General features: G+C 44.0%; 1 protein-coding gene across 16 annotated transcripts in view; it reads left to right on the forward strand.

Annotated features, from left to right (window-relative positions):
- The window catches only part of ABI1 (abl interactor 1), a 74,843-nt gene that overhangs the window by 25,309 nt on the left and 27,902 nt on the right, over positions 1–21,632 (forward strand). For 14 of the 16 annotated variants that reach the window (XM_018567504.1, XM_018567511.1, XM_018567505.1 and 11 more), the window contains exons 2-3: positions 4,242–4,409; positions 13,891–14,067. In XM_018567504.1, the coding sequence (XP_018423006.1) occupies positions 4,242–4,409; positions 13,891–14,067 (345 nt within the window). Of the gene's footprint in view, positions 1–4,241; positions 4,410–13,890; positions 14,068–21,610; positions 21,628–21,632 lie in introns of all 16 variants that reach the window. The other 2 variants (XM_018567516.1, XM_018567520.1) reach the window with 2 other exon arrangements.

A 21,632-nucleotide genomic window follows, 5' to 3' on the forward strand; every position in this document is an offset into this window, starting at 1 on the left:
GCCAATTTTTATAATTGCAAACAGGAAAAGTAGTTTGTAGATTTTCTAAAACTGGACAAAAAAAAAAAATCAATTCAATTGTTGGTTCCTTGCAGTGTGACACGCTTGGGGAGCTTTGTACATAGACTTTGTACAGAACGCCCCCATGTGTCCTATTTCATGCTGGTGTGATTGGCTGTTTGCCTTTCCCAGAAGTCAGCACAGATGGAAGTCAGATTAGAGGCATTGCCTGCTATAGTTTAAAGGTCTTAATATTTCAGCAAAAATGATACAGCTAAGGGATGCAGATGGAGCTCCTTTTTCTTATTGCAATGTTGAGATTGCTCAGGTGACCCTCCCACTCTTCCTTTTTATAATAGAGACCGTATAAATCTGCAGCAAAGTCCTCTGGAGCTCACTCTGATGAGATTCTGCCCCCCTTATTTTTCTCTCAACAAAACAGTATTTAAGGGCTCATTCACTCTGATGTTTGTTATTGAGTGAAAGCGTGCATTGTAGTGCCATTATTTTAAATGGCACCCCAATGGGTGTAGGCAGCCGAATATAGCACATTTTAGTGCAAGGCGCAGTTTTTAACCATCTGTGCATTGTGGAATGCTGTGTTCTAAAATAGAATTGCCCCCCAAGCAGCCCCCCCCCCCCCCTGCTATACTTAGATTTGGGCGAGCGCGCTTCTTTCTCTCTGCCAACGCTGATGTACTATCCATACAATGCAGCGATCCGTGGACTCAGTATTTTGAATTACACTTGCAAAGGGCGAGCATTCATTGGTCAAGGCGGTCACCTGCCCACACTGACCAATGAGAAGCACTTCTTGCTAAGGCCAATGACTGCTCGCCCTTTGCAAGTGAAATTCAAAATACAGAGTGCAGGGCTGCACTGCTGAGTATGGACAGTACACCGGTGGGGGGTAAAAAGCATTCACCCAAAGGTAAGTATAGAGGGCGAGGGGTGAAAAAAAATTCAATTTTCCGAAATTCACCTGGGAAAAAGGAATTGCCCTTTTAAATAGGGTAGGCAAACTCTGGCCCTCTAGCGGTGGTGAAACTACAAACTCCATCATGCATCTGCCTCTGGGAGTCATTCCTGTGGCTGTCAGTCTTGCAATGCCTCATGGGATTTGTAATCGTACCACAGCGGGAGGGCCGGAGTTTGCATACCCCTGCCCTTAAGGCCTCATTCACACAGCAAAACGTCCGGCCCTTACAGCTCCGTGCTGCGTGCACGGCCGTATCGGTCACCTCCCAGGACAGGTGCTGTGTGTGATTTTAGTACGCAGCTCCTGTCCTTCTGTATGGGAGGACGCCGCTCTACACTCACCCTCTTGCAGGTCCGTACTTGTGCGCTTGTCCCGGCTCGGACGCAGACAGGATCCATCCTGTCAGCATACGAGTACAGACACCCCCACAGACGTGCAGGGCGGGCGTAGTGCGGCTTACGGCCGCGCAGTCCCATAGAGGAGTACAGGGGCTGCGTACTAATCACACGCAGCACCTGTCCTTCCCGGGGAGCTGCCCAATACGGCCGTTTCTCGTGTGAATGAGGCCTAAATGTAGTTGTGTTATGTGGCAGCACAGGGGCTTTTTATCAGGTGACCCCCTCCATGATTTATAAGCGGTGGTTGGCACCAGTAGTGGTGGATGGTTACTAGGGGATAAGTCATTGTGGGGCCAATGTCTTCCACTTAGGTGCCGTTTTGGAAGAGCTTGCGTCCTGACAAAACGTATTTACTAAAATTCTGGTTTTACATTGTAGCTTTAACCCTTTCGCTGCCAAGGACGTACGTCGTACGGAGCTACAAAAGTGCTTCCAGCTGGCCAGCATGTCCACCAGTCAGGATTGGAAACTGTCCACCATTTGCCAGGCACACCATACAACTCGCGTACTGTTTTGACCCATAGGCTCCTTCTGCCATCAATCAAAGAGAGAAGGGGCGTTTATGGACGCTCACAGCCACTGCGGGCACGAGCACGCCCTCATGCCTCTATTAGAACGATGGTGGCACCCTACATGGGCGGGGGGAAGATTCCTGCGGGACCCACTTGCAAACGAGGAATTAACAACTTTTAAAGGAAAAACAGCAACAGCCTCCAGCAAATGTGGGTCTCCTTGTGGGATACAAGGAGGCTTTAATATCACTTTAAAGACATTCTAGCCAGACGAGTAGCATTTTCATAAGGAAAGGTCAGCTAGGTCGCGATGCATAGACCTCACTACAGGTCTCCTTTAAGGTCGGCATACATTTCCCTATTTATTTTGGGCTGAGGTAGTGAAGCAGTGTTCCTTATCCAGTGTTAGTAGAACATAAACGTGTTTTAGCTGAGGATTGTTTTTTGACTTCTTGGAATTTCATGTCCGTGAGCCGGTTCTGCAGTTTTCACATTCTCCAGTGTTTTGGGAATGACATGCTTTGACATGTATGGTAGAGGTGCAGATAAAACCAAGAATTATTTTCTTCCTCCAAGAGATGTACGCTCACATCTAATGTGTTTTTTTATGTAATTACACATTAAAAGTTGCAATAAACTCGGCAATTAAATCTTAATACATTCAAGAACCATAACTACCAACAGAAATGTATCTTATTTGTGTATCACTCGGCTGTAGATCCTGAAATCATCTCTGAATTGGTGCCGACACTGTCCTTCCTTCTGGAGGGGGGCTACTTTTGTTCCCCATGGTCCCTGTGTTTGTTGGAAAGTGGTCACCACTCCAAGTTCGCTCCTGTGATGGGCTACAATCTCAATACAAATTGGTAAACTAAACGTGAGATTGTAGTCCATCACTGGAGCGAGCTTGGATCGGTGGCTACTTTACAACAGTGGCGGTCCTTTTTTTTTTCTTCTTTTTTTTAATGGATCTTCAGAACAGGGTGGCCAGAACAGGGTGGCCAATCACAGGAGGGCTTACAGGTACCTTTTTTAGGCCTTGTTCACACCAGACAGTGCATTCTGGCCAGAACGCACTGCATCGCATTGCGGCCAGCTCACTATGTTGTGGTGCAGCATTTTGTTTGTTCCATACCTCAGGCATTGATGTGTCTTGCTTTCCCGTGCAGCTAATTGCATTGCGGCCGGAGGTCGTGGCTAAGGTGCTATTCACTTCAATGGACCGCCAAACCCCCTCCTGCCCCACAACACAGTGAGCCGGATGCAATGCAGTGCGTTCCGGACAGAATTGGGATGGAATGCACTGTCTGGTGTGAACGAGGCCTCAAGCTGACCATCCATGGGGAAATGTCTTCACACGAACAGAACCTCTTGTGTCTAAGATCTCGGATGTCAGCGGGTTATGTCTTGTGTGTTTTATTGCACAACATTATTTTCTTTCAGATGTTCAGGTAGCACTTGAGGGCAAATCAAATGGCACAGAAAAAAAATCAATGGGTAGCAGTAAGCATTGACTACCAGTCGCATTTCTGGATATTAGATTAGACAGACTAGTGGAAGAGGATTTCTGAGTGTTTGCACCTTTTTTTCAAATGGAACCTTTGTAGTCATTTGCAAAACTGGTATTGTGTAGTCCCCTTCACATTAATTTCACAGCTATCAGTTTGTGGACGTCAGGAGTTTAGCATGACATGTCCCTGTGGCAGTGTAAGGTTGGATGTCACAACTCTGATTTCAAAGCATTTGAAGTATGCGAGTCATGCAAGGTTACTGCTAGATGAATGTGAGCATTTGCGTATTCATAAAGTAAATAAAACCAAGGCATGTTTGCACACGGGGCTATCCTACTGTGTACATGCATGAGGAGTGTGTGTGTTTAACGCAGGGCTGGACAAATCCCAGGTAGCCAATGCTCCATAAAAATTACAACTGGCACTTAACTTTTGAGGTTTTCTCTTTTTGTTGTCAATGCAGCTGGCTCCTAAAATTAAATCCTGCTGGCTTCTGTAGTGGACAGACTGACTCCTAAATTGCATATTAATTGTCTACTCCGATGTGACGGACAGTGTCTGTATATATTAGTCCAATGGTGGGCAATACACGCAGATAAGAGTAAAAACGCCCGGGTCCATGCAAGCCGATACAAACCAGTTCCGACAAGGCACTGTCTTATGAACGATGAGCAGTGGCAAGTCCAAACGTTGCCCAATAAACCTGTTTACATTGCTTCAATACAAGACTCTTGAGTGGTCTACCCGTTATCTTTTTGGCTATAAAAGTCTATGGAAATGTTCAGCTTATAAATGATTCCCATGCACCATGTTTATTAACCTGCTTTCCTCTCTCCTGCAGGCTCCAGACAAGAGGAAAGCACTAGAAGAGACCAAGGCTTACACCACTCAGTCCCTGGCTAGCGTCGCCTACCAGATCAATGCATTGGCCAACAATGTGCTGCAGCTGCTCGACATCCAGGCCTCCCAGCTGCGGAGGATGGAATCGTCCATCAATCACATCTCCCAGGTAAGGAAAATGTGGGACCCATACAGGTTTTGGATCTACAAATAGGTCTTGTACAGTGGTACCTCGGTTCACAAACTTAATTCGTTCCACGATTCTGGTCGCGCACCGAATCAAACTGTGATCAAACTGCAATCTCGACTAGAGGAAGCCACGACCAGTGTCAGAGCAGGGAAGATGGCTGCGGTTGTGTTAGTAACCCAATGCGGAGTTCGCGAACGGAAGCAAAATTCCCGATTCTGTGGTCCAGTCTGATCAAAATAGTGCTTGCAGCATTTTGATCGGATCGGAACGCAGGCATAATGTGCCTTGCGATCCCGTGCGGCCGATCGCATTGTGGCCGGAGGACGTGGCTACAGTGCCATTCACTTCAATGGACCGTCACACCCCCTCCTGCCCCACAACATAGTGAGCCAGCCGCAATGCGATGTAGTGCGTTCTGGACAGCATCGAGCCGGAACGCACTGCGTCTGGTGTGAACTAGGCCTTCGTGTGCAGAGAACACTTCTGATTTTTTTTTAACAAATGCAACAAAACGTTTTTCAATTTCATATTTACCAGACCAAAAGGGAGCATATAGGAGATGTTCATTGTTAGGGTTTACATACAATTTTGGCTGCATTCACACCTAGATAGTGTTTTTGTGCATTTTTGCGAGCAGACTGTGGCACATTGATGTAAATGGGAAAACGTGCGCAGCAAACGAGTGTTTTTGAGCATTTCCATTGAAGCACTTAATCTGCGAAAAAGAAGCTTGTGTACTTTTTTTTTTTTCTCCCAGCGACGGCTGTTTTGCTTCAAGCAACAAAATGCGTAAATGTGAACATGGCCATAGAAATTAATGGGGTTTTGTTTTTGGCGTGTTTTTTCTTTGTTTGGGCAGAAAAAGCGCTACAAACATTAGGTGTGAATAAAGCTTTGAAAAAAAAATCCCTTTTTAGTCTATAGCAGGAGTAGGTAACCTCGGCACTCCAGCTGTGCCAAAACTACAAATCCCAACATGCATCTGCCTCTGGGAGTTATGTCTGTGGCTGTTGGAGCCTTGCAAAGCTTCATGGGACTTGTAGTTCCACAACAGCTGGGGTGTCATGGTTGCCTACCCCTGGTCCATAGTATGAATATATTTGCATTCTCAGTTTGCAAAGTCAGAAAGAAAGACCAAACTGATCCACGTATTAGTTCCAGGTCAGTAGTAAAAGGAGAGTTTATCAATGGCAGCCTGTGTCATTTCCCATCACAAACTTTGTCAATCTCTTGACTGTTTTGGCATGCAGTTTTTCTTCTTCTTTTTAAAGATTTCCCGCTTGCAAGCAAAGTAATCTATAAATTGTACATAATCTGCAAAAAAGTCACCAATACATTTATATGGACTTCTCTAATATATATTTTTTTCTCTATAAAGTCTCTGGGGAAAAAAAGTTATATTCTGTATTTTTTGTAAATCTTAATGCTGCTGCCTCTATTTTAATGCTCGTCAGTAGAGGGAATGACTTTCCTGTAGTAGTTAGTGTGTATATATAAAAAAAAAAAAATCATAAGGTGCTTTGCCACACCTGCTGACATTTTGTGTAATTTCAGTTTTGGCACCCGAACAACATTTGCATAATCTCCCAACTGCAATAAAACATTTTCCACTCTCACTGCGACCCGAGAAAATGCAGCTGCTTTGACATTTAGATTGGTGCTGAAATCCCTGAAGATAAAAATACAGCGTGTATTAAAATGGAACTGCTTCATCAACTTTCTGAGGGGTGTGTGTGTTTTACTGTAAAAAATGAACCTCTTCATGCTCGGCTCTCCAGAAACATTGCTAGAATCTGTTACACCTCTTGTGCTGAACAAATCCCAGGAGCCAAACAGCCCATGCTCCTTACAAAATTACAGCTGGCGCCCAACTTTTAAGGTCTAGTTATCAACTCCATATTCCTTTGTCCGCCCTTGCAGTACGAGAATCGGGCGAAATCCCGCGATCGTACGAGAATCGAGCAGTGTGAACGAAGACGTGCGACCGTTTCTACTGTACAGTCGCACATCTTTTGTCGAACCAACATGCTCGAAAACCCGCCGAGAATCGTGCGATTGTCTAGCCTGCTCGTCCGATAGCTGCGGAACGGGCCGGTGTGCGCACGCGCACACTGCCCGTTCTGCATTGCGGTCATCGGAAGCCCGCCCCTCAGCGGGGCGGGCTTTCGATGATCGCAAGTACGATCTACCCGTCCAAGGTGGGCAGATCGTACAAGCTTTCAATAAGCATACGACCATCGCAAGACAAAAGTCTTGCAATGGTCGTAAGGTGTATGGGCACCTTAAGACTTGTCAGCAAGGGTATACTATAGTATTTTAAATGTTATTTTAGGTATTTATAAAAGAGAAGAGCTTGTTGTATAGCTTCTTGATCTGCGTTAATGTACCAAAGCTCATATAGTCGATTTATGTCGATTAGTTGTTGCAGCCCTAAACATAATCATGTAGAGTTTCCCACACACTCCTATTGGTTGCTCTATATGATTGTTACTTTTTCCCTATACCGCCACAATGTATATCTAATAAAATGTTTCCCTAGTTCTGAAAGCAAGGTAAAAACCATTTTGTATGCAGCAGCCTCATCAGTCATTGGCCAAGCCCTCTGTTTGCGCAGACGGTCAGAGATGGGTTTTTCAGTGCAATCTGGTACATCACATCTTATGTTCGTAGGGTGCCCGGTTTTTGTGAGATTAGGCATGAGTGGTGTGCAGTGCCAGTTGAGCCATTGTCATGTAGCCGCAGCATCCCCAATCCAATTAATGTCCCAATATGTGCCTAGTGGCTCTCTGTGTCCCTGTCTGGCGACCTAGGAGATGCGAAATACTCAGCTGAAGAAATGGGGTGTCATTCCTGTTCTGCCAACACATACTGTTGCTTCTACTACCTTCTATAACTAGAGGACACAGCAGTTGCATAGGGGATGGGGAGAGAGCAACCACAGGCCATGGCAAGGCACCGGAAATCATCATGGCTGTTTGATATTTGCATAGCTCCTCCCAAGTGCCAGCCCACTGCCTGAATCAGGCTGAGGGCTCTTGGGAGGAGTACTGAGACAGGATGCTGTGATGGTTTTAGGAAGCCATGTGCAGCACCCTGTTGGACTCCTCCTATTAGCCATGATCTGCTTGCATTGCAAAGAGAAGCACCGAGATCTAGATGTTAGGGCTACTTCACACCAGCCACAGTGCGTTCCGGCCCGATTGGAGCCGGAACGAACTGGATCGCATTCCAACTATATCGCTTTGTTTTGGGAGGGGTCATGGCGGTGCATTGAAGTCAATAGCACCGCAGCCGCATCCTCTGGCTGCTACACGATCGGCCGCACCAAAACGTGTGGCACATCAGTGCCTGCGTTCAGGTCCGGTGCATGCAGAATTTTTTCTGACGGCGCCGGAACGCTTTGTGGCTGGAGGGCATGGCTGCGGGGCCATTGGCCCCTCCCACCCCAAAACAACGTGAGCCGGCCGGAATGCGATCCTGTGCATTCCGGGGCCACTCGGGCTGCATTCCGGGGCCACTAGACCTCACAGGGTTGAAAATAAGTTATGGAATGTTTTATTTAAAATTGTCATTACCATTTTGATGCGAGGGGGAGGCAGGCGAGGCAAAATAGAAGCACATTAAACTTCAGGTTGCAAGTGTTGTACATACAGGCTCTGAATGCTGAAGCCAATTCTGCACCAGTGTGACTTTAGGCAGCGTGCTTGTACTGATCCATTCATCTTGGTGCGCTCTTTGCCCTCAGTCAGGAGGTGCTTAGCAGATGCCGGAAACCTTTTAGTGGCGTTGTGAAGAAGGCCTTGTGGGGGAAATGCTCCGTCGGAGGAAAATTCCCAGTGTACAGTCTAGAAATGTTAATTGTTCCCCTTTTTTTAATCTTTAATTTTTTTTCTTGCAGCTTCTTTCTTCCCTTCACTTCTTGTAAATTCTACACTGTTACATTCTAGTATTTCCCAGATATTTTGTAATCTTGTTGGCCAATTCCTGCGGTTTCTTCATATGTAAATGTCACATTTTACTTTTTTCTGAAGCGTGTTTTCTCATTTCTATAATAGGATTAGGATTTATTGAGGTGAAGGAAACAGATTTGTGTGTTTTCCGTTAATAAGGTTGTCTTCCATTTCTGTAGGTAGGTGTATCATCTTTGTCACAGCAGGTACGGCGAAGTAAAACATCTAAACAAAAGTACAGTAATGAAATGTTATAAACTTCTGATTTAAAAAAGAACGCTGGGCAAATAAACGTACCCTTGCAGTGGGGCTACCCGTGCATTGCAAGGGTTAAATGTTAGTTTTGTCTAGGGGCTCAAAAACAGTTTTATTCGCCTGATCCTTGGTCCTGTGGCACTTGGTGATCACATCTCTCGCCCTTCTCTCCAGCTATGGAATGTCCCTTTTAGGTTTAATAATAATATGGCTCCGACAATTTACGCAGCGCTTTATGTACTGCACATTCACATCAGTCCCTGTCCTCAAGGAGCTTACAATCTATTTTACATGCATGCAAACAGGGCCAATTTAGACGTGAGCCAATTAACCTTCCAGCATGTCTTAGGAGTGTGGGAGAAAGCCATGCAAGCACAGGGAGAACATGCAAACTCCTTGCAGATAGTGACCTGACCGGAATTTGAACCGGAGGCTCTCCAGTGCTGCAGCCACTACACCACTGGGCTGCCCATTTGCAGGTCGATGATATCAGCAGTCTTTAGACCACCGTAGCCCACGGTAGGAGAGGCTGCAGGGACTGGTCTAGAGCTGCAACTAAGGATTATTTTCATAATTGATTAGCTGGCCGAAGTTTTTTTTGTTTTAATTTTTTTCGATTCAATCGGATAAAAAAAAAAATACCATCTTTAATTTAAAACAAAATCCACAAATTGAGTGTTACAAAGTTTACTTCGGAATAAAACTGCATGCACAATTTCTTGCAATCACACTGCACTGGAACACATGGCATTGCGGTACCATGCGGTCCAGTAATTATTGTATTGTAAGCACATGGCGCTTGAATATTTAATAGCTTCAGCCAGAGAATGACAGCTGCCAGTGGTGAGATTCCACAGACAGCAGTTGAAGGTAAATAGAACAGGTAGTGGGCTGGTGCAATAACCAGCCTGCTATTGGCCATTATTTGGCCATTTCATATTGCAACAGCCAATAGCAGGCTGGCTATTGCACCCGCCCACTGCTTGCTGTGCCCTCCTCCCAGCATGGAGAAGAGAGCTAGGGGATCCCACCAACTAATCGATAATGAGATTAGTTGACTATTCCCATTATCGATTTATAATCGATTAGTTGGCTGCAGCCTTTGACTGGTCTTTCGGGGCCAGGAGGAAACCAGAATTGGGCAAGTAATTCTGCGTTATTCCAGTTCCTAGACCAGAGGAGGGGTCCCAGCATTTTAATTTTTTACATTTTTTTTTTTTTAAATGTCCATTGATTCTTCTTTTGGAGGTATGCAAATTGCCCTAAAGAGCCAATAGTAATAGAATGGGTAATGTACATGCCTTTCCAGAAGATAATGCAGCTCTGGTTTGGCTCCAGTACTGGCCACATATCTAAAAGCCTAGGTCTTGGGTCATATGATCTCCAAAGGTAAAGATCCACCAATCTCAACTCCTGATCCTCCCCTTCATTCAAGGGTGGCCACGTGACCAAATGCTTAGACTGTTAGCTTCAGAAACGTATACTCCGCTGTTGCTCTATGGCTAAAATATTTCAGGCACTCTGTTCCTCATACCCCAGTAGGGCTGTTAAAATGTCTTTGATAACGTTAAAGTATAGGCTGACTTTCACTGGAATGCAGGTTTGAGGAAGACCTTTTTTACAATGGGCCGACCCATGAGATCATATTAGGTTTGTGGCCTGGCTTTCGTTTTTTTTTTTTCCCTCAGTGTCAGATTAACTGAAGTAATCAGGCTGACCATGTAGTGGGAAACCTCCAAAAATAAAAGCTGAGCAGGAAGTCTGGCTAAGAGCTTGCTGTGTAGGAGATCAATTACATGGCTTGAAATGTGATTATTATGTCAACGTCCATTGAAGTGGAACTGACAGAGGCGTGGGAATGAAAACATGCTGCTGATGTCAGGCTCTGCAAATGAGCTGCCTACTTCCAGTGTGAGGAGAAATGAAGTGTATTATGGATGTACACTCCATTCATAATGCCGAATTAGGCGCTGATCACTGCATGGCCACACAGGGCTTCCGTTTTTTTTACCAAGGTCTTGCTGTAGGACACCAGGCCACCGCGCTTCATTCCTTTGATGTGGTAGTGACCTTGCTATCAGGAGATGCCATCTGTGTTGACATTCTAATGTATGTTTTGGGAATTGCGTTGTACCAATTACTTAATGTGCATTCCCCTGGGAACTAGCATGTGTAATTGGGTATGATGAGATGGTCCACTGCCAACCTCCTCAGTCAGCATGGTTTCTATACACTCTCTTGTAGCAACTCACATTTATTCTTCTGATAGATTTTTCTTTTTTTATGTCTTCAAATTACACATTTTATAAAGAAGTTATTTGTCAGAGACCCTTCCTTATGACCCTGAGACATTTTAAAAATGTGCCTTTTTAATTCCCAAGCACCTAGTTGTAAAACCCTATTATAGTTATCTGTGATTTCTGAGACCTCTTTAAGCCCCACTGAACTTTTGTGGCTTTTTGCCTAGTTAAAAAAAAACAAGCATACTATGTCTCTTACATGAACACCACCTTAGCGGGCTTGTTTAGGATGTTCTGTGCATGCTGTAAATTACTGGCATTCCTTGGAGTTGCGTCTAGCCAGTCAAGATGGCCGAACATGTCAAACCCAGAAGACCAGGGTAAAGATGTCACAGCTCCAGCCAAAGAGCTCAGTCATTGCAGTTGATGGAGTGGAGGTAAATAGGGGATTAGACGGCAAAACTCCTTGGCTCTGTAATTTCTGGCAAGTACAAATGGAGCAAAGAATAAATATCTTCTTCCTATTGTTGCATAGACAGCTGCAATGCTCATGGTATGGGGTGGAGCCATGATGTCCGTGGTATGGATGCTCATGTTTTCATGTTTGCAGTATTATGCTGATTGATGGTCCTTCTACCTAATGAAGACTCAAGTATACTTGTTCTTCGTGTGATGTTGTGAAAGCGACAATTAATATTTATAGTTCCTGCCTTGAGATAATTGACAAAGGCAATTAAACAAACATTTCTTAGTATAACAAGTCTCTTTCAAGCCTGTCTATACTTGTCTTCAGCATTTAGAATCCGACATCTCGCAAATTACCAGCTTATTGCTTTATTATTGTAATCTGAGCTTCTCCCAGTTCGGTGGGTAGGAACACGTTGTTGCTCAGAGCTTAAAGTGTATTTCCACTTTTGCAACCAAATTGGGATGACACATTTTATATTTGTTGCATGTTCTCATTCACTTAGTATAACTTTAAAAAAAAAAATGCTGCTTACATATTACTTGCTCTATTCTCGGAATAGTTTCTTTCAAAATGTTTTTTTTTTTTCTGGAATGCAAGGGGACCTGAGGGGGCTGGGGAGGCTAATAATTAACCCTGTCTGTACTGTGCCAGATTTCTTTATTGGTTGTGAACTAGCTTTGGGAACTGTCTGACCTAACAATGAGTTATCAATCTAGGAACATTTGTACGTTAATGGGGCAGGGAGGAAGCTCGGAGTGTCCCTGGTCTTTTAATGGGGACAGCCGGAGTTTCCTGTCACTTTGACATTTGTACAGAGTAGCTTGCAGTCTTTTCAAAGACCTGCTCAACAATGACATCTAAAAGGCAAGAAATATTGTTTTAGGTATGTTGTGTGAATAGGAACACATAACAAATTTATAGTGGGGTTTTCTCAAATGTGACTGCAAAAGTGGAAATGCAATTTAAAGTAAGACTATTGCTAAAAAAAGGAAACTCCTCTAAACCGGTATTATACTTGCCAGTAACAAGTCCCTACATCATGGAATGTGCAGCGTCTTGACACTGTTGGTGTGTTCAATTCTTGCATCGCCCTGCTGTCGTTGGCTGGGAGCCCCCCACTTTTCCAGCTGCCACATAATTAGTGTGTCCCTTCTTAGCTGCAGGGGGAACACTAGTGATGTAGTTGCTGAGAAGGGAGGAGCCACAACCCTTTGGGTATGCATGGAAATACTTTTGTCACACAAGTCAAAATAGGTATAAATCTATTCCTGCAGCCTGCGGAAATACCAGCACCCAGGTAATGAGGTGGCAACACATGATACCTACCACCCATTCCCGTTAGTAACAGGAACTCTGAGTTTTGACTAGGTCAGAACTTGTCTAGGGCTTTGGAGAGCTTTGAGTGGAAGGTAGCTATATGCTGTTGACCCTGCCTCTTGCATAGCCAACAGGTTACTTTAGTTAGTACAAAGTATACTTTAGTTAGTACAAAGTATACTTTAGTTAGTACAAAGTATGGGTTAGCTTTAAAGTTAGACTCCGGGCTATATTTTTATATCTTTTTAAAACGGTTACCCAGGAGGGTTAAGGAGAAAAAAGGCTCTCAAATGTTACCAGTAATTTACTTGGCCCACAACGTGTCTACAGTTTTCTGGTTTGAATCATGCCTAGTGTCCTTCAACCTTGAGGACATCCTGTGATTGCAGGACATAATGAACCAGCTACCTGTGGAATAGACACCACGGTGCCTTGCACTCATTGTTGTATATTTGCTTTTTGATCTTGCCAGAAATCCAGCTCCCATAAAGGCATGGTCTATTTAAAAAAATTATTTAATACACACACAATAATAAAATAATACAACACATGGCTCCTGAAAACCAAGGTATGGACTTTCAGATACAGGATGAGAGAAAGTGTCGGCATACTTCAACTCAAGTGGCATCACTGCACTTTTACTCGATTGGAGAATTTCAAGTCTCAGTGCAGTGGTGGCAGATAGGACTTTTAGACACTCCAGCCATAGGTTCTGTGAAAGAATCTCTGAATGAATGACTCTGCTGTGCAGACGGAGCCACCACAGCTGCGCTGGTTTAAAAAAAAATGTCCGGATGCTGCGGGTAGAAGAATTGAGTGGTAATGTGACCATGTTTATAACCATGTGACACTTCCGGTCTACATAAATGTACTCTAATGGCTCCATGACATTTCTCAGGAAGGGTTTCCTGGTAATGACAACAGTGAACCATGTGTGTGAAATGGCCACTTGTCTCCATTGGAAGCCTGTGAGACAGGGTTACAACATGAAAGCACAATTTGGAGCTAGAGACAGTTGGCACCTCTTATTAGTAAAAAGCTGGACCTTCATGGCCGTGTGTATAGGTATTTTAATGAAAGATTCTGATTTTATTGAAAATTTATTTTGCAATTACAGTTGCATGTTAAAGCTTCTGTGAGTTTTTATTGTCTTAATCATTTAGAACATCACCAATAACATGTGAAACATCGTAAAGTAGATGTAAACCCAAAGTATTTGTCATTTGCAGACGGTGGACATCCACAAGGAGAAGGTGGCCCGAAGAGAGATTGGTATCCTAACAACCAACAAGAACACTGCAAGGAGTCATAAAATTATAGCTCCAGCCAACATCGAGCGTCCCGTCAGGTACATACGAAAACCCATAGACTACATGGTGCTGGATGATGTAGGCCACGGAGTGAAGGTAAGAGGACCGATTTTTATGATGAGACATTTAGCACAATCTGTTTCTTTTACACATGCAAAGTTAGTGAACTGAAGCACATAAACTTTCTACAGTTCCGGTAGTAAAAAATATCAACATTCTTTTGCATCATAATTGTGAAGTTTTTTTCCCTGAAGCTAGAACTTAAGACAATGGGGCTCATTTATAACAAATTGAAGTTATTGGCTTGAATCGTATTTTGTTGCCTTCCTCCCTGACAATTCTTCTGTTTTCAGGCAAACTAAAAGTCACGCTAGAAATGGAACGGTTTTCTTAAAGAATTAGATTTTTCATCATGTTGTAGTACTTGATTTTTGCCTGCAGGATGTTTTTCAGTTCTGCGTATCTCTGTTGTAAAAAAACCCAGGACACGTAATAGGTAAAAGACTTCCGCTCTACTATATGGAAGTGTACTGAGCCAGGACTTATTTATTTTCTTGACCTCCTGTTTAAGCCTTCTGGCTTGTATGAGTGGACCAGTTGGTTCTAAAGCTGACCACACACCATCTAGAGCAGCGGCTCTCAACCTGTGAGTCACGACCCAAAAGTGGGTCGCAACTCAATGTTGAGGGGATCGCAGCATCCACTTCTCCTGCGCTAGGTGAGAGGCTCCTCAGCCTCCTCCTAGCACGTCAGTGTCAGTCAGTCAGTGGGAGGACAGCAGAGGCTGTGAATATAAAAGTGCTGCTATACAAACTGCCTGGCCACTGCATCGACATCTAGTGGCCGGGGAGTGTGTACAGCAGGGCTTTTCTATTCACAGCCACTGCTGTCCTGCCTCCCATACAATGTGAGCTCTGCAGGAGGCGGGCGTCTAAGCAGTGCTGGGGCTGAGAAGGCTGCATGGAGACAGAGCAGGCAAGCAGGGGCTGGGGAGGGCTTGTATTCTTGTGAGTGTGCATCTATTTTTAGTCCCAAGTCCACCGCCTACCAGTTAGGTAGATTTTCACACTACAGAGTTACATAGTTGCATAGTATTTTGAGGTTGAATAAAGACACAGGTCCATCAAGTTCAACGTGTGTGTATCAGAAGAATGCATACCACTGCGCTCAGCAGACTCCCAATGATATTCTTCACCAACAAAAGTTTGCAGGCTTCCGTCCTCAAAAGGCCACTGGGAAGTATTCTTCGCAAAACAAACAGACAGCGCCATGTCCTCGTGTAATACTGTTTATTAATCAATGAACATACAAGCTGGCATAAAATACTACTCACATGGTAATCACTGAATGAATGGTACAAGGCAGACCCCACACACAGCTGCCTTGCTAGCTGACGCGTTTCAGGAATATACCCCTTAGAGAATTCCCCGGGTATATTCCCCAAAACGCGCCAGCTAGCAAGGCAGCTGTGTGTGGGGTCTGCCTTGTACCATTCATTCAGTGATTACCATGTGAGTAGTATTTTATGCCAGCTTGTATGTTCATTGATTAATAAACTGTATTACATGAGGACAAGGCGCTGTCTTTTTTGCATGTATATATGGATCCATGTGTGGTCTAGTTTTTAAGAGTACCTGTACCCCTGTATGTTATGGTCTCTGAGGAAGCATTCTAAATGCTTTTTGAATGATTCAATACTCTCTGCTGATACCACTGCTTGTGGCAGCGAGTTCCAGATTTTAACCGCTCTAACTGAAAAAAGGCCTTTGCGCCCCTTATGGTTAAAAATTTTCTCCACCAGTTTTAGATGGTGACCTCAGATCGGCTCAATAGATCGGGAAGTGAGCGAACACAAACCGTTGCTCGCTCACTTCTCGATAATGTCCCTGCAGAGAGCTGTGACTGTCACTCGCAGCTCCCTGCAGGGATTCCCGCCCTCCCCGCTCCGATTCTCCAGCACTGACTGGTGGAATGGACGGGGGAGGGGGCAGGTACAGCTTGCTCTGCCTCTAGATAGGCAGAGCCTGCTGTCAATCACTCAGCTGGCTGAATCTTGACAGTACTGTCGGGATCCGTCCTGGCTGCAGCCGTCTCAGTATACGGCAAGCTGTCGGGCTATACTGGGCTTTGGATCACGGGAGGACGCTAGTTTGTGTCCTTCCATGACCCTTAGGAGAACTATGGGGAAAAACACTTACCCCATAGTTCTCTTTTAATAATGAAGAACCTTAGGGGACTATGATCGCTATTGATGTCAGAGTGTAGGAAGCTAAAAAAAGAGTCTAGTAGGGGTCTCTGTTGATGCTGAAGGTTGAATTTACACTGTTACATGTCAATGCAGCATGCTGGGTAAAGCACATGCATAGGTGTGAAGGGGCCCATATAGACCCTTAAACTTTAACATGGCTATGGAGAATGGAAGCCACACTCTGGCTTAACTGAATTGTTAAAGGTAGTCTTCCTTCTGTAGCTGGCTGGCCAATACAGGGAGCATGGTTTCATAGCCATGTGTTCCTTATGGCCAAAACTGTGTGGCAACCCACCACATAAGTTCCAGTGTTTTTAACTGAATGTTCCTGTTGATGTGGAATATATAAAGACATTTAAGACAATTGTGCTCCTCTATCCTTGTCATAACAATTTGGGGAAGGTCCTTTTCTGTTCCAGCATCACTGTGCCCCTATGCACAAAGCTAGGTCCATAAAGACTTGAATTCATGTGTTTTGATTTTAGAGGAACTGGAGTGGGGCTGCACGGAGCCCTGACCTTGATACTTTTGAACACCACCTATGTGATTAATTGGATCATGGATTGCGAGCTAGGTCTCCTAGTTTAATATCGGAACCTGACCTCACAGATACTCTTTTGTCTGAGTGGGCTAAATTCCACAGACTTTGCTAAATCTTATTGAAAGCTTTCCCGGAAGAGTGGAGGCTGTCATACCTGCAAATGTCCAACAAGCTCCTAGAGGTCCATAAATGTAAACCTTTCTGACATGCCTGGTGTAAGCATCGATAGGCGGATGTCCTCTCTCATCCATGATTTTTTGATTCCATTAGGGCCACCTGTGACCTATTGTTCAGATGGGCACCTGATGTCCAGTAGCTTTGGTATTCTTTGGAAATATAGGAATCTTGAGTTAAATTTTCTCTTTAGGAAATGTATAGTTACTTTGATCTAGTTTCTTGACCCATTTGAGCACAGCTATTGTTGCTCGTTTTTCTGAAGTGCAGGCAGTCATGGTTGAGCCTTATCCCCTTTCTGTTTTACATATTGATGTACGTCCTGGGTAATTAAAGAGGAACTTTACCCATATCTTCAAAATTAAAACAAAGGCACCCTTTAGAAATGTTTAGTAATGACAATCTACAAACACATACTTTTAGATAATTTGAAGGCTTTTCAATCTTTGCATACCCTGTTTTTTTCTTTTCCTCCCCATTCATCTCACGGTGGCCATTTTAACTAAGGGCAGGCGAATCCATCTCTCTTTACTTCCCAGAACTCTGGCACATGTGACTAGGACATGTGACCATGCACATCATTTCAGGGGACGAAAATACCTTTCCCTGAGATCTCGTGAGATTACAGATGATATTTCCCAGCAATGCTCTGCGGATGTAACCCTCCCAGGATGCAGTGCTTGGGCACATTACATCATTTGTGCCGAAGTGGAAAAAGGAAATTGTAAGTAAAATAAAAATGTTTGTTTAGCTTATAAATGTAAGATGATTTCCTATCAGCATGCAGAGCTGTATGCTGATGTGATTTTTAGTCAAAGGGGGTCAAAGATCCACTTTTTAATATGGAGAATCTAGTTTGCTGCAGTTTTTCCAGTATCCGCAAGGGCAGAAGAAACAATTAGGGCAATTTAAAAGCGAACTATGGGGTAAGTGTATTTCCCCATAGTTCTCTTAAGGGTCACGGGAGGACATATACTAGCGTTCTCCCATGACCCAAAGCTCAGTATACCGCGAGCTACAGCTGAGACCGCCGTAGCCGGAACTGATCCCAACATTGCTGTCGAGATCCACCCAGAGGTGTAAGTGACATTTGGCTCTGCCTATCTAGAGGCAGAGCCAGCTGTACTCGCCCCTCCCACGTAAGTTCCTCCAGTCAGCGCTGGAGGATCGGAGCGGGGAGGGAAACCCTGCTGGGAGCCATGACCAACAGTCATTGCTCTCTGCAGGGAGATGATCGAGAAGTGAGCGAGCGACGGTAAGTGTTCGCTCACTTCCCGATCTATTGAGCCGACGTGTGACAGTTTAATTGTCGCACGTTGGCTCGAACTATGAGGGTGGGTGATTGATTTTCACTCACCTCATAGTTCTCCTTTTTAAGTGAGAATTTCTTTTTGGCCTACTTTTTTGAGGAGCCACAATCTCACCTTGACTCGTTTGTTCCAGCCCTGCTTGTTGGTGAACAAAATCAAGGTAGTTCTCTATAGCCAATGGCATTCCTTTTTTCCTAGTGCTGGATAGAACATAAAATAATTTTTGTTTGTTACAAGAGGTTTAACCTATTGCGTTCTCTAATTTTACTAGATTGTGTAAATGAGCCCCATTGTCTGGCCTGTAAGACAAGAATAGCAGTGTCTGCAGCTTGGGTTTAGGTGCCTAGAGAGGATCTGGAATTCAGAGGAGCACACAATCCAGGCCTCTCCGTACTAATGAGATTTGCCGCCTTAGACGTAATTAGGTCCTTGACTAATAATCTTTTTCCAGACTTCCATTAATCTCTATATTGACTGAACATCTCTTTAAATGTGCTATATTGGTGAATTGTGTTTTACTGTTCATGAAATATCTTGTGGATTTAATTTTATTATGAAATGTTTTCTAAGCTATCAAGTTCTCTACGCAGCCTCTTGTAATTGTAATTTAATAGACATTGGATTTTTCTTCGCCAAAAGCATGAAGTCATTTTGTTCCCATGCACTCCTTGCCTCTTGGGGGTGGGGGGAGACATTGAAGCTGTCTTGCACTAATTCTCTTGGAAACAAAATGCAGCTTTGTTTTAATCCATAAAGGCTTGAATGCGATCTGCAGAAAACTAGCTCGCATGGACTATAAAGCGACCCACAGATGAGTGCATGGCATGGATAGCGACATGGGCATAGCGAGACGGCTACTAGAACCGCTGTGTGTTATAAGCACCATATGTGCATATTGGTGGCCTATCATCAACTTTTGAAAATCCAAATGTGTTCAAAGATTTGTATTCAGGGATGTAAAATATTTAGGTGGCCAAGGAGAAAAAAAAAATATATGTTTTACAAAATGAAATTTGAATTAAAATGCCAGCCATGTGCGGTTAGAACCCTATTGGTGTTTTATTGCTGCCTTGCGAACTTATGATTTCCCTTTACTTGCTGTCCTGGGGAGACATCAGGAAGTAATGAGTAGAAAGACAGCAGAGGTTATAAGTCTTCCCCTCTCTCCAGAAAAATGTCTGGAGTAAAAATATATATGGCAAAGCTTTAGTGAACTTTGATTCAGCTCAGCCATTTATGTCTTATTACTTACACATTAAAGTGGAAGTACAGTGAAAAAAAAAAAAAATGAAAAGCTGCTGGGAGGTAGAGATTGTTGTCAGAAGTGACATGCAAAGTTTTTTTTTCTTCTGCCAAAATACTTCTCCCTCTTTCCCCTAGCAATTTTGTTTATTTTCTGCGTACACTGTATCAAGCATGCATGTGCCTTGCTGGGTACATTGTCAGCTCATTCACAGTATCTCTAAGATGCCGTCAATGGGTTTGATGGTGGGGAGGATGTAACTGTGCGCACACGCAGAAGTTACATCAATGGCTACCGAGAAGTCCATGAGGATGTCTGGGAACCCGGATGTGGCTCTGGCAAAGGTTGTGGGGGACAGAAGTTGCATCACACGGTGCTGGTAAAGGGCACACTTGTAAGATGCAGGAAGTGTGCCGTAATGTGTTGCATCACACGTTGCTGGTGAAGGGCACACTTGTAAGATGCAGGAAGTGTGCCGTAATGTGTTGCATCACACGGTGCTGGTGAAGGGCACACTTGTAAGATGCAGGAAGTGTGCCGTAATGTGTAAGTATGCCGTGCATACTTGCACATTATGGAAAAACCCACCCAACGGTTTACTGTTGCTTTAAAGTGGAACTTCAACCTCATCACTTATTGCCAAGGCCATCTTAGCCTCTCTTTGGACTGCGGTTGCCATGGTGCTGCACATGTGATCAGCTGTGACACTAGCCATTTGGGGGCTTAAAGGTTAGGTTGAGAGCTGAAAGAAACCTTGATAGTTGACGCCTCTTAAAAGTAACTGTTTTGGGAGACATTAAATTGGTGGGTAAAGTTCCTCTAAGTACAGCGTAGCACAACATGCAGTGTATAAGTGTTCACTGCGATTCATTTTCAGTGGCACCCTAATGCACATACACAGAGTACCTGCACCTCAGTGAGCTGTAAGGCATGTAAAACGCGTGTTGCGCTGGAAAAAAATTAGGCCGGATTCTCTTTTTTTTTTTTTTGCCTGTCTATATGTACCGAGAGCCTATTGAAAATGAATGTGAAAATAATACTCACAAGTTTGGAGGGGCCTGTGATTATTAATTGTAAATGACAACCAATCAGAATTCACTTTATTGAAGGTAGACTAATGCACAGTGATTTTCTATTGGTTGCTATGGGTACCACATTTTTGTAGCTTGCACTGCTTATTGAATAAGCTTGATAATTAGCACTTGCTGAATCCATGCTGTAATTTCTCTTCGATTTGTAAAAGCGTATTGGCCTTTCTTTAGTGCTTTTCACTTCTACATCCACCTACACTAAATGTAGAATAAAGGATTTAACTACAGGGATATCTCCTAGCAACACTAAATGTTCTGCTATTTCCTAGGTGTCAGAGCTAGAGATTGTGATTGTTTAGCAAAGTGTACGTGCCACAAATAGACTGTGCGGAGCTTAGAACAAGTGATGGAAGATTGACTATGTGCTTCTCTCCCACGCTGTACTTCTTCTTTTTTTCTTTTTCCTTTTTTCTTCTGCTGAAGCGTTACATCAGGCACAGGGAACTTGACATCCCGAAGCTAGGGAACTTGACATCCCGAAGCTAGGGAACTTGACATCCCGTAGCTTAGGAACTGCGGGCAAAAGTATTTCCTGTTCAGTGGCTGGCATAACGCGCTGAGGCTTGCCGTTCTATTAACAGTTGTAGGGCAGATTGATTGTTCCTGGGACCAAGCAATGATATATACTGTCGGGAACAAGACACCCAACTTCATGATTTTGCTTTGGGGTCTCAAGACTATACTGCCTCTTAAGAAGTTCACCATCAGGCCCACTCCAGAAAAGTCCAGACCTTCTGCATATGGGGGAACATGGGTGCTTCCTCCCCAGAATGCAACTCTTTGCTTAAATGACCATTTGCCATACATGAGCACTGTTGTGCAAGGTGGGGAGAGTGAGCAGGATATGGAAACTTGCATAGGAATCTTGGGCAGCCTGGAGGAGGATTGGGATGGAGCACAAAGAAGATAAAGTGCTTCCTGTGTTGGCAGCATTGTACATGATCAGGTTAACTAAATATGTCTTTGCTTTGGTCTGTAGGTCAGCTTCCATTAAGTTACAGGTGCTCCCGAGCATTGGTACTACATACCTAGGTTACTGAAAACCTAAGGTTTT

Source organism: Nanorana parkeri, unplaced genomic scaffold (genome assembly GCF_000935625.1).
Source record: "Nanorana parkeri isolate BGI_ZX_2015 unplaced genomic scaffold, ASM93562v1 scaffold1055, whole genome shotgun sequence".
NCBI lineage: Eukaryota > Metazoa > Chordata > Amphibia > Anura > Dicroglossidae > Nanorana > Nanorana parkeri.